At 51.3% G+C, this 13,687-nt stretch overlaps 1 protein-coding gene across 1 annotated transcript; it reads right to left on the bottom strand.

Moving 5' to 3' along the window:
• Positions 1-2,576: 2,576 nt before the first annotated feature.
• On the bottom strand, positions 2,577-13,633 carry LOC134155945 (GTP-binding protein REM 2-like; the record flags this gene model as incomplete). The annotated part of the gene is made up of 4 exons (XM_062603599.1): positions 2,577-2,875; positions 3,785-3,965; positions 9,312-9,385; positions 13,453-13,633. Coding segments are annotated over 4 exons (735 nt in total), but the record flags the coding sequence as incomplete, so codon positions are not given.
• Positions 13,634-13,687: the final 54 nt, after the last annotated feature.

The raw sequence follows: 13,687 nt of genomic DNA, 5'->3' as shown, positions 1-13,687 counted from the left end.
ATGGGGGGAAATCTATGTGATGGGGGGGTATCTGGGGCAGAAAGGGGGGAATTTGGGGGGCAGAAAGGGGGGATCTGTGGGGCAGAATGGGGGGGGATCTGTGGGGCAGAAAGGGGGGGGATCTGTGGGGCAGAAAGGGGGGGGATCTGTGGGGCAGAAAGGGGGGGTTCTATGGGGCAGAAAGGGGGGCTTCTATGGGGGCAGAAGGGATCTATGGGGCAGAAAGGGAGGTTTCTATGGGGCAGAAGGGGGGAATCTATGGGGCAGAAAGGGGGCTCAGCATCACACCCCCCCTCCCCTCCCCCCCCACAGGTAACGCGGCCCCGCCCCCTCCCCACCTCCTTCCCCGCCCCGCCTCCCCTTGGCCCCGCCCCCCCCTTCGCAGAAGGGGGGGGCGGGGCCAAGGGGAGGGGGGGCGGGGCCCACTCTGGCCCCTCCCCCCCTGCCCCCCCCCCCCCCCCCGTGGAAACTTCGGGATTTTGGGGTTTTTTCCTTTTTTTTTTTTTTTTTTTCCAGTTTCTGGAAATAAAAAAACACCAAAAAAAAAAAATAATTTAAAATTCAAATTGGGGAGGGGGAGGGGGCGGGGCCAGAGCCAGAGCCAATCAGCAGAGGGCTTGGTAAGAGCCAAGGGGGGGTTTAAAGGGGCCAAGGATGCTCTTAAAGGGGCAACGCCGCTCTTAAAGGGGCCAAGAGCGCTCTTAAAGGGGCAATGCCACCTTAAAGGGGACCAATACCCCCTTTAATAGCGGCCAATGAGTCTGAGGGGCCAATAGCGCTCTTAAAAGGGCAATGTCACCTTAAGGGGGACCATACTCCCTTTACATAGCGTCTCTTAAAGGGGCAGTCTCTTAAAGGGGCAATGCCACCCTAAAGGGGACCAGTGCCCACATAGTGTTCAATTAGTCTCTTAAAGGGCCAATACCACTCTTAAAGGAGCAATGCCACCCTAAAGGGGCCCAATACCCCCTTTAATAGCGGCCAATGAGTCTCTTAAAGGGGCCAATAGCGCTCTTAAAAGGGCAATGCCACCTTAAAGGGGACCAGTACCCCCTTTAATAGCGGCCAATGAGTCTGAGGGGCCAATAGCGCTCTTAAAAGGGCAATGTCACCTTAAGGGGGACCATACTCCTTTTAATAGCGGCCAATGAGTCTCTTAAAGGGGCAGTATCACTCTTAAAAGGGCAATACCCCCTTTAGGGTCCCGATACTCCCTTTTATAACGTCCAATGAGTCTCTTAGACGGGCCAATAGTGCTCTTAAAGGGGCAATGCCACTTTAAAGGTGCCAATAGCACTTTTGAAGGGGCAATACCCCCTTTAGGGTGCCCATACCCCCTTTAATAATGTCCAATGAGTCTCTTAGAGGGGCCAATAGCGCTCTTAAAGGGGCAATGCCACCCTAAAGGGGACCAGTACCCCGTTATATAGCGTCCAGAGAGTCTCTTAAAGGGGCCAATAGCACTCTTAAAGGGGGCAATGCCACCTTAAAGGGGCCCAGTACCCCCTTTAATAGCAACCAATGAGTCTCTTAAAGGGGCAATGCCACCTTAAAGGGGACCAGTACCCCCATAGTGTTCAATTAGTCTCTTAAGGGGGCAATACCACTCTTAAAGGAGCAATGCCACCTTTAGGGTCCCATTACCCCCAATGAGTCTCTTAAAGGGGCAATACCACTCTTAAAGGGGCAATGCCACTCTTAAGGTTCCCGAGCTTTAATAGCGCCCAATGCCCTCTTAAGGGGAAATGTCAACCTCATGGGGCCCACCACCACTCTTAAAGGGGCAATGCCAACCTTAATGGGGCCCACTACCGCTCTTAAAGGGGCAACGCCAGTCTTAAAGGGGCAATGCCACTCTTAAAGGAGCAGTGCCAGCCTTAAGGGCCCCACTACCGCTCTTATAGGGGCGCCACTCTTAAAGGGGCAACACCACCTTAAGGTTCCCAAGCTTTAATAGCGCCCAACTCTTAAAGGGGCAACACCACCACTCTTAATGGGGCAATGCTTCTCTTAAAGGGGCAATCCCAAACTAACGGGGCCCACCACCACTCTTAAAGGGGCAACGCCACTCTTAAAGGGGCAATACCACCTTAAGGTTCCCAAGCTTTAATAGCGCCCAACTCTTAAAGGGGCAACACCACTCTTAAAGGGGCAATGCCAACCTAACGGGGCCCACCACCACTCTTAAAGGGGCAACGCCAACCTAACGGGGCCCACCACCAGGTTCCCAAGCTTTAATAGCTCCCAACTCTTAAAGGGGCAACACCACCACTCTTAATGGGGCAATGCCAACCTTAAAGGACCACTCAGCTCTTAAGGGGCAATAATCCCAACTCTATGGGGCCCACTACCGCTCTTAAAGGGGCAACGCCACTCTTAAAGGGGCAACGCCACTCTTAAGGTTCCCAAGCTTTAATAGCGCCCAACTCTTAAAGGGGCAAAGCCAACCTAACGGGGCCCACCACCACTCTTAAAGGGGCAACACCACTCTTAAGGTTCCCAACCTTTAATAGCGCCCAACTCTTAAAGGGGCAACACCACCCCCCCCCCCCACCCCCCCCCCCACCCCAACCCTTTCACAGCCCCGCCAGGTCGCTGCACGATCGCGACCTCTGTCGCGACAGGGGCACGAGCCCCGCCAGGAAGCGCTTGGCTCTGCCGGTGAGGCTGCGGCGGCGCCGTAAAGCGCCGCTGTCGCCGTGGCAACCGTCGGCGGCGACGTCATCGGCGTCGGCGTCGACGTCATCACGGCGACGTCGCCGGTGGCCCCGCCCCTCACGCACGGCGGCGGCGAAGAGCTCCTCAGTGCCCATGCGCAGCTCGGCCGAGGTCTCCACGTGACCGCAGCGCAGGACGGCAGCGAGGCTGCGCACCTCTGGGGGGGGGGGGGGGCGGGGTCAGTGCGGGGGGGGGGCGGGGCTATGGGGGGTAATGGGGGGCTATGGGGGGCTATGGGGGTGAATGGGGGTCTGTGGGGCTCTATGGGGTCTATGGGGTTCTATGGGGGTCTATGGGGGGCTATGGGGCTCTATGGGGGTCTATGGGGTTCTATGGGGGTCTATGGGGGTCTATGGGGTCTATGGGGGTCTATGGGGTCTCTATGGGGGGCAATGGGTGTCTATGGGGTTCTATGGGGCTGAATGGAGTCAGTGGGGGGCAATGGGGGCTATGGGGTGATATAGGGGGCTGTGGGGTTCTAAGGGGGTCTATGGGGGACAATGGGGGTGAATGGGGGACTATGGGGTTCTATGGGGTCTATGGGGCTCTATGGGGGTCTATGGGGGGACAATAGGGGTGAATGGAGGTCTATGGGGCTCTATGGGGTCAATGGGGGTCTGTGGGGTTCTATGGGGTCTATGGGGTGTCTATGGGGGTCTGTGGGGTGAATGGGGGGCAATGGGGTTCATGGGGGTCTATGGGGCGCGGGGGACAATAGGGGTGAATGGAGGTCTATTGGGCTCTATGGGGTCTCTATGGGTCTCTATGGGTCTCTATGGGTCTCTATGGGACTCTCTGGGTCTCTATGGGTCTCTATGGGTCTCTATGTGTCTCTATGGGGTCTCTATGGGTCCCTATGGGTCTCTATGGGGTCTCTATGGGTCTCTATGGGTCCCTATGGGTCTCTATGGGGTCTCTATGTGTCTCTATGGGGTCTCTATGGGTCCCTATGGGTCTCTATGGGTCTCTATGGGTCTCTATGGGTCCCTATGGGTCCCTATGGTTCTCTATGGGTCCCTATGGGTCTCTATGGGGTCTCTATGGGGTCCCTATGGGTCGCGCTCACCTCTCGCCGTCACGTGCCGCGCCCGGGCCAGGTCGCTCTTATTGGCCACGAGCAGGAGGGGCGGGGCCGAGCGTGGCCCCGCCCCCCCCCGGAGCCCCCTCGCGGCGGGGCCCAGGGCAGCGAAGGAGCCGCGGTCGCTCAGCGAGAACACCAGGAGCAGCGCGTCCGCATTGGCTGCGGCCTGATCATTAGCATAGACACGCCCACCTCATTAGCATACGCATCCCTCATTAGCATACGCATGCCCCCATAGGCACGCACACCTCAAGAACACCAGGAGCAGCGCGTCCGCATTGGCTGCGGCCTGATCATTAGCATAGACACGCCCACCTCATTAGCATAGACACACCTCATTAGCATAGCCACCCCTCATTAGCATAGACACGCCCCCATTGGAATAGACACGCCCCCTCAATAGCATAGACACTCCCGCCTCGTTGCCATAGATGCACCTCTCATTAGCATAGACACGCCCACCTCATTAGCATAGACACACCTCATTAGCATAGCCACCCCTCATTAGCATAGACACGCCCCCATTGACATAGACACGCCCCCCATTGGAATAGACACGCACACCTCAAGAACACCAGGAGCAGCGCGTCCGCATTGGCTGCGGCCTGATCATTAGCATAGACACGCCCACCTCATTAGCATACGCATCCCTCATTAGCATAGACACGCTCCATTTGCATAGACACGCCTCCATTTGCATAGACGCACCCACCTCATTAGCGTAGACATGCTCTCTCATCAGCACAGACACTATGCTATGTCATTAGCATAGACACGATTCCTCATTAGCATAGACACGCCCACATTAGCATAGTCACACTCATTAGCATAGACACGCCCTTATAAGTATTGACACGCACACCACATTAGCATAGACACGCCCATCTCATTAACACAGACACACTCATCTCATTAGCATACACACCCCTCATTAGCATAATCACACCCCCATTGGCATAGACATGCTCTCTCATTAACATAGACACACTCATCTCATTAGCATAGGCACACTCATCTCATTAGCATAGACACTCCCCTCGTGAGCAGACACGCATATCATTAGCATAGACACGCCTCTCATTAGCTTACACATCCCTCATTGGCATACGCATCCCTCAATAGCGTAGACACGCCCCCATTGACATAGACACGCTCGTCATAGACGCTCACACCTCAAGAACACCAGGAGCAGCGCGTCCGCATTGGCTGCGGCCTGATCATTTGCATAGACACGCCCACCTCATTAGCATAGACTCACCCACCTCATTGGCATGCACTCATTAGCATAGACACGCCCCCATTGGCATAGACATACCCCCTCAATAGCATAGACATGCCCGTCTCGTTGCCATAGACACACCCCTCGTCACCATAAACACGCCCACCTCATTAGCATATACACGGCCTCACAGACACGCCCCTCATTAGCATAGACACACCCACCTCGTTAGCGTAGACACAACCATAGATGCACACTCGTAGACCCGCTCCCCTCGTTTGCATAGACATGTCCCCTCATTAGCATAGACACACCCACCTCATTAACATAGACACACTCATCTCATTAGCGTCCGCATTGGCTGCGGCCTGAGCATTTGCATAGACACGCCCACCTCATTAGCATAGACACGCACACACCTCATTAGCATAGACACGCCCACCTCATTAACACAGACACACTCATCTCATTAGCATAGACACACCCCTCATTACCATAGACACACCTCCATTGGCATAGACATGCTCTCTCATTAACATAGACACACTCATCTCATTAGCATAGACACTCCCCTCGTGAGCAGACACGCATATCATTAGCATAGACACGCCTCTCATTAGCTTACACATCCCTCATTGGCATAGACACGCCTCCATTGGAATAGACACGCCCCCATTGACATAGACACGCCCCCCATTGGAATAGACACGCACACCTCAAGAACACCAGGAGCAGCGCGTCCGCATTGGCTGCGGCCTGATCATTAGCATAGACACGCCCACCTCATTAGCATACGCATCCCTCATTAGCATAGACACGCCCCATTGACGCCCTCATTAGCATATACACCCCTTGCTATAGATAGACCTCCTCATTAGCATAGACACATGCCCACCATTAGCATATGCACCTCATAGCACAGACACACACCCTCATAGCATAGACACACGCCCGCCATTAGCAGAGACACACCCACCTCGTTAGCATCGCCACGCACATCTTATTAGCATAGGCACGCCCACCTCATTTGCATAGATACGTCCATCATTCGCATAGACACGCCCACCTCATTAGCATAGACACACCATCATTACCATAGACACCATTACCGTAGACGCACCCACCTCGTTAGCGTAGACATGCTCTCTCATAGCACAGACAGGTCTCCTCATTAGCATAGACACGATTCCTCATTAGCATAGACACGCCCTCATCAACATAGACACGCTCATCTCGTTTGCATAGACACGCCCACCTCATTAGCATACGCTCATTAGCATAGACACGCCCCCATTGGCATAGACACACGCACCTCATCAGCGAGAACACCAGGAGCAGCGCGTCCGCATTGGCTGCGGCCTGATCATTAGCATAGACACGCCCACCTCATTAGCATACACACACCTCATTAGCATAGCCACCCCTCATTGCCATAGACACGCCCCCATTGGAATAGACACGCCCCCTCAATAGCATAGACACACCCGCCTTGTTGCCATAGATGCGCCTCTCATTCGCATAGACACGCCCACCTCATTAGCATGGCCACACACACCTTATTTGCATAGACACGCCCACCTCATTAGCATAGACACGCCCACCTCATTAGCATAGACACGCCCATCTTTAGCATGGACACGTCCATCGTTAGCATTGACACACCGTCATTAGCAAAGACACGCCCACCTCATTAACATAGACACACTCATTAGCAAAGACACGCCTACCTCGTTAACGTAGACACGCTCATCTCATTAGCATAAACACACCCACCTCATTAGCATGGGCACGCCCTCATTACCATAGACACGCCCCCTCAATAGCATAGACACGCCCGTCTCGTTGCCATAGATGCGCCTCTTATTAGCATAGACACGCCCACCTCATTAGCATATACACGGGCTCACAGACACGCCCCTCATTAGCATAGACACACCCACCTCATTGGCATAGACACGCCTCCATCGGCATAGACACGCACACCTCATTAGCATAGACACACCATCATTACCATAGACACGCCCCCTCATTAGCGTAGACACACCCACCTCATTAGCATAGACATGCGCTCTCATCAGCACAGACACGATTCCTCATTAGCATAGACACGCCCCCCTCAATGGCATAGACACACCCGTCTTGTTGCCATAGATGCGCCTCTCATTAGCATAGACACGCACACCTCATTAGCATAGACACGCCCACCTCATTAACACAAACACACTGATCTCATTAGCATAGACACACCCCATCGGCATAGACATGCCCCCTCACTAGCATAGACAAGCCCCTCATTAGCATAATCACGCCCCCATTGGCATAGACATGCTCTCTCATTAACATAGACACACTCATCTCATTAGCATAGACACGCTCATCTGATTAGCATAGACACACTAATTAGCATAGACACACTCATCTCATTAACATAGACACGCCCCTCATTAGCAGACACGCACATCATTAGCATAGATATGCCCCTCATTGGCTTACACATCCCTCATTAGCATAGACACGCCCCTTCTTTAGCATAGACACGCCCCCTCAATAGCATAGGCACACCTCAAGAACAGCATTGGCTGCAGCCTGCTCATTTGCATAGACACGCCCATCATTAGCATACACACACACCTCATTAGCATACACACCCCACATTACCATAGACACACCCTCATTAGCATAGGCACGCCCATCATTTGCATATCGACCCGTTTGCATATAGAGGCTATTGATTGCATAGCCAACCAGTGATTTGCATATACAGCCGTTCATTTGCATATACAGCATACAGAGCATCTCATTTGCATATATAGCCCATTGCTTGCCTATAGAGCGTCTCATTTGCATACAGAACCGCTCATTTGCATACAGCGCCTCTCCTTATGCGCAACGTTCATTTGCATACGCAGCCCGTCACTTCTATATAGAGCGCCTCATTTGCATACACAGCCCATCATTTCCATACAGAGCAGCTCATTTGCATAAGCAGACCATCATTTCCCTATAGAGCCATTCATTTGCATGGAAACAGCTTCATTTCCATATGCAGCCCTTTATTTCCATAGAGCGCCATTCATTTGCATAGAGAGCCATTCATTTGCATATACACAGCTTCATTTGAATATGCAGCCGATCATTTCCTTATAGAGCCATTCATTTGCATATGCAGGCCATCATTTCCATAGAGCGCCATTTATTTGCATATAGACAGCTTCATTTGCATATGCAGCCGATCATTTCCTTATAGAGCCATTCATTTGCATAGAAACAGTTTCATTTGCATACGCAGCCCTTTATTTCCCTATAGAGCCGCTCATTTGCATATGCCATATCATTTCCATAGAGCCATACATTTGCATAGAGAGCCATTCATTTGCATAGAAACAGCTTCATTTGCATATGCAGCCCCTTATTTCTATAGAGCGCCATTCATTTGCATAGAAACAAACAGCTTCATTTGCATATGCAGCCCATCATTTCCATAGAGCGCCATTCATTTGCATAGAAACAGCTTCATTTGCATATGCAGCCCATCATTTCCATAGAGCACCATTCATTTGCATAGAAACAGCTTCATCTGCATATGCAGCCCATCACTTCCGTAGAGAGCCATTCATTTGCATAGAGAGCAATCATTTGCATAGAAACAGCTTCATTTGCATACGCAGCCCTTCTTTCCCTTATACAGCCATTCATTTGCATATGCAGCCCATCATTTCCATAGAGCGCCATTCATCTGCATACGCAGCCCATCATTTCTTTATAGAGCCATTCATTAGCATAGAAACAGCTTCATTTGCATAGAAACAGCTTCATTTGCAGACGCAGCCCCTCATTTCCATGGAAACAGCTTCATTTGCATACACCCCCTCCATTTGCATACACCCCCTTCATTTGCATTCACCCCTTCATTTGCATACACCCCCTCCATTTTCATACACCCTTCATTTGCATACACCCCTCCATTTTCATACACCCTTCATTTGCATACACCCCTCTTCATTTGCATACACCCCCTTCATTTGCATTCACCCCTCCATTTGCATACACCCCCTTCATTTGCATACACCCCTCTTCATTTGCATTCACCCCTCCATTTGCATACACCCCTCTTCATTTGCATACACCCCTCCATTTGCATACACCCCTTCATTTCCATACACCCCCCCACCCCACCGCCCTCATTTGCATGCCGCGCTCCCATTGGCCCCCTCCCCTTCCCCCCCCCATTACCCCGTGCTCCGCCCCCGCCCTCATTTGCATACCGCCCCCCCTCAGCCAATCAGCGCCCACCTCCTCGTCCCCATCGTGCAGCTCCAGCGCCTCCTCGGCCCCGTCCACCTCCAGCCAGCGGGCGCGGGGGGGTTCTGAGGGCAAAAAAGGGGGGTTTGACCCCAAAATCGGGCTTTTTAACCCCAAAATCGGGTTTCTCGACCCCAAAATCGGGTTTCTCGACCCCAAAAATGGGCTTTTTGACCCCAAAATCGTGGTTTTAGACCCAAAAATGGGGCGTTTAACACCCAAATGGGGTGGTGTTTGAGCCCAAAAATGGGGGGGTTCAGCCCCAAAATCGGGGGTTTTGACCCCAAAATCGGGGTTTTTCGACCCCCAAAATGGGTTTTTTGACCCCAAAAATGGGTTTTTCGACCCCAAAAATGGGTTTTTTGACCCCAAAATCGGGGTTTTCGACCCAAAAATAGGGGGTTTGACAGCCAAAAGGGGGGGTGTTTGAGCCCCAAAATGGGGGTGTTTGAGCCCCAAAATCGGGGGTTTTGACCCCAAAATAGGGGTTTTTGACGCCAAAATCGGGTTTCTCGACCCCAAAAATGGGGGTTTTGAACCCAAAATCGGGTTTCTCGACCCCAAAAATGGGTTTCTCGACCCAAAAATGGGGTTTTCGATCCCAAAATCGGGATTTTCGACCCCAAAAATGGGGGTTTTGACCCCAAAAATGGGTTTTTCGACCCCAAAAATGGGTTTTTTGACCCCAAAATCGGGGGTTTCGACCCAAAAATAGGGGGTTTGACAGCCAAAAGGGGGGGTGTTTGAGCCCAAAAATGGGGGTGTTTGAGCCCCAAAATCGGGGGTTTTGACCCCAAAATCGGGGTTTTTGACCCCAAAATCGGGTTTCTCGACCCCAAAAATGGGGGTTTTGACCCAAAAATCGTGGTTTTATACCCCAAAATGGGGGGTTCAGCTCCAAAATCGGGGGTTTTGACCCCCAAAATGGGGTTTTCGACCCCAAAAATGGGTTTCGCCCCCAAAATCGGGCTTTTTGACCCCAAAATCGGGTTATAGACCCAAAAACGGGGGGGTTGACGCCCAAAAGGGGGGGGTGTTTGAGCCCCAAAATGGGGGTGTTTGAGCCCCAAAATCGGGGGGTTTGACCCCAAAATAGGGGTTTTTGACGCCAAAAATCGGGTTTCTCGACCCCAAAAATGGGGGTTTTGACCCCAAAATCGGGTTTCTCGACCACAAAAATGGGGTTTTTGACCCCAAAATCGTGGGTTTCGACCCCCAAAATCGGGCTTTTTAACCCCAAAATCGTTTTTTCCGACCCCCAAAATGTTTTTTTTGACCCCAAAATCGGGTTTCTCGAACCCCAAATCGGGTTTCTCGACCCCAAAAAAGGGGGTTTTGACCCAAAAATCGTGGTTTTAGACCCAAAAATGGGGGGTTTGACAGCCAAATGGGGGGTGTTTGACCCCCAAAATGGGGTTTTTGACCCCAAAATCGGGGTTTTCGACCCCAAAAATGGGTTTCTCGACCTAAAAAATGGGTTTCTCGACCCCAAAGATGGGGTTTTTTACCCCAAAATCGTGGTTTTAGACCCAAAAATGGGGGGGTTGACCCCAAAATGCATTTTTTAACCCCAAAACCGACTTTTCCGACCCCCAAAATGATGGGCTTAGACCCCAAAACCGGGTTTTTCACCCCAAAAATGAGGGGTTTGACCCCAAAACCGGGTTTTTCACCCCAAAAATGAGGGGTTTGACCCCAAAACCGGGTTTTTCACCCCAAAACTGCGTTTTTTAACCCCAAAACCAACTTTTCCAAAAAAACCTGCCTTTTTTGACCCCAAAACGGGGTTTTTCACCCCAAAAATGAGGGGGTTGACCCCAAAACCGTTTTTCCGACCCCAAAACTGACTCTTAACCCCAAACCCGACTTTTCCCCCCCAAAATTGCCTTTTTTGACCCCAAAACCGGGGTTTTCACCCCAAAAATCGCGTTTTTAACCCCAAAACCGGGTTTTTCACCCCAAAAATCGCGTTTTTAACCCCAAACCCGACTTTTCCCCCAAAAACCTGCCTTTTTTGACCCCAAAACTAGGTTTTTCACCCCAAAACTGCATTTCTTAACCGCAAAACCGACTTTCCCCCCCCAAAACTGCCTTTTTTGACCCCAAAACCCGGTTTTTCACCCCAAAACTGCGGTTTTTAACCCCAAAACCCCTTTTTTTACCCCAAACCCACGGTTTTTTCCCCAAAAACCGTTTTTTCACCCCAAAAATGCGTTTTTAACCCCAAAACCGACTTTTCCCCAAAAAACTGCCTTTTTTGACCCCAAAACCGTTTTTCACCCCAAAACTGCATTTCTTAACCCCAAAACCGACTTTCTGTCCCCAAAATCGCGTTTTTTGACCCCAAAACCGGGTTTTTCACCCCAAAAATGCGTTTTTAACCCCAAAACCGACTTTTCCCCAAAAAACCTGCCTTTTTTGACCCAAAACCGGGTTTTTCACCCCAAAACTGCATTTCTTAACCCCAAAACCGACTTTCTGTCCCCAAAATCGGGGTTTTTGACCCCAAAACCGGGTTTTTCACCCCAAAACCGCGTTTCTTCCAAAAAAAAACTTTTTCACCCCCAAAATGCATTTTTTAACCCCAAACCCGACTTTTCCCCCCCAAAACTGCCGTTTTTGACCCCAAAACCCTGTTTTTTCACCCCAAACATGCATTTTTCAACCCCAAACCCGACTTTCCCCCCCCAAACTGCCTTTTTTGACCCCAAAACCGCATTTTTCACCCCAAAACCACGTTTTTTCCCCAAAAACCGTTTTTTCACCCCCAAAATGTGTTTTTTAACCCCAAGACCGACTTTTCCCCAAAAAACTGCCTTTTTTGACCCCAAAACCGGGTTTTTCACCCCAAAAATCGCGGTTTTAACCCCAAACCCGACTTTTCCCCAAAAAAACTGCGTTTTTTAACCCCAAAACTGGGTTTTTCACCCCAAAACCGCATTTTTTCCCCAAAAAACGTTTTTTCACCCCAAAACTGCGTTTTAAACCCCAAAACCGACTTTCCCCCCAAAACTGCCTTTTTTGACCCCAAAACCCAGTTTTTCACCCCAAAAATCGCGTTTTTAACCCCAAAACCGGGTTTTTCACCCCAAAACCGCGTTTTTTCCCCAAAAATCGTTATTTCACCCCCAAAATGCATTTTTTAACCCCAAAACCGACTTTTCCGCCAAAAAACTGCTTTTCACCCCCAAAAAACTGCCTTTTTTGACCCCAAAACCCGGGTTTTCACCCCAAAAATGCATTTTTTGACCCCAAAACCAACTTTCCATCCCAAAAATCGCGTTTTTTGACCCCAAAACCGACTTTCCGTCCCGAAAATCGCGTTTTTTGACCCCAAAACCCGGTTTTCCACCCCAAAAAAGCAGTTTTTAACCCCAAAACCGTTTTTCCAACCCCAAACATGCATTTTCCAACCCCAAACCCGACTTTCCCCCCCAAAAAAACCGCCTTTTTTGACCCCAAAACCGGGTTTTTCACCCCAAAACCGCGTTTTTTCCCCCAAAAACCGTTTTTTCACCCCCAAAAATGCGTTTTTGACCCCAAAACCGACTTTTCCCCCCAAAAACTGCCTTTTTTGACCCCAAAACCGGGTTTTTCACCCCAAAAATCGCGGGTTTAACCCCAAACCTGACTTTTCCCCAAAAAATCGTTATTTCACCCCTTTTTTTACCCCAAAAAAAACCGTTTGTTCACCCCCAAAATTTTTTAACCCCAAAACCGACTTTCCCCCCAAAACTGCCTTTTTTGACCCCAAAACCGTGTTTTTCACCCCAGAAATGCAGTGTTTAACCCCAAAACCGGTTTTTTAACCCCAAAAATGCAGTTTTTGACCCCAAACCGTTTATTCCGACCCCAAACATGCATTTTTTAACCCCAAACCCGACTTTCCCCCCCCAAAACTGCCTTTTTTGACCCCAAATCCATTTTTTTCACCCCAAAATTCTTCTTTTCACCCCAAACCGCTTTTTTTCTCCCCAAACCCGTTTCCCCGTCCCAAAATCGCCTTTTCTGACCCCAAAATCGAGTTCTCCGCCCCCCAAAACATATAGTTTGACACCCCACAACCCCCCCCCCCCACCACCTTTCCTTGGCCCCCCCCCCCGCCCCATAGCGCCCGCTATGGGGCGCTCACCTGGCCCCTCCCCCTGGGGGGCGGTGGGCGTGGCCGGGGGGCGTGGCCAGGCGAAGGCGCGCGCCAGGCTGCTCTTGCCCACGCCGGGGGGGCCGAGGAGGACGGCGCGCAAAGGGGCGGGGCCGAAGGAGGAGGGGGCGTGGTCGGAGGGGGCGGGGCTATGGGGAGGAGGCTCCGCCCACTGAGGAGGGGGGAGGGGGGGAAGGGAGGGGGGGGGGAGGAGGGATCCATGGAG

The sequence above is a fragment of the Pezoporus occidentalis genome, unplaced genomic scaffold (assembly GCF_034315485.1).
Source record: "Pezoporus occidentalis ecotype Australia unplaced genomic scaffold, CSIRO_AGI_Poc_V1 ctg802, whole genome shotgun sequence".
Lineage (NCBI taxonomy): Eukaryota > Metazoa > Chordata > Aves > Psittaciformes > Psittacidae > Pezoporus > Pezoporus occidentalis.
The sequence above is the reverse complement of the archived record's forward strand: the minus strand, read 5'-3'. Positions and strand labels throughout refer to the sequence as shown.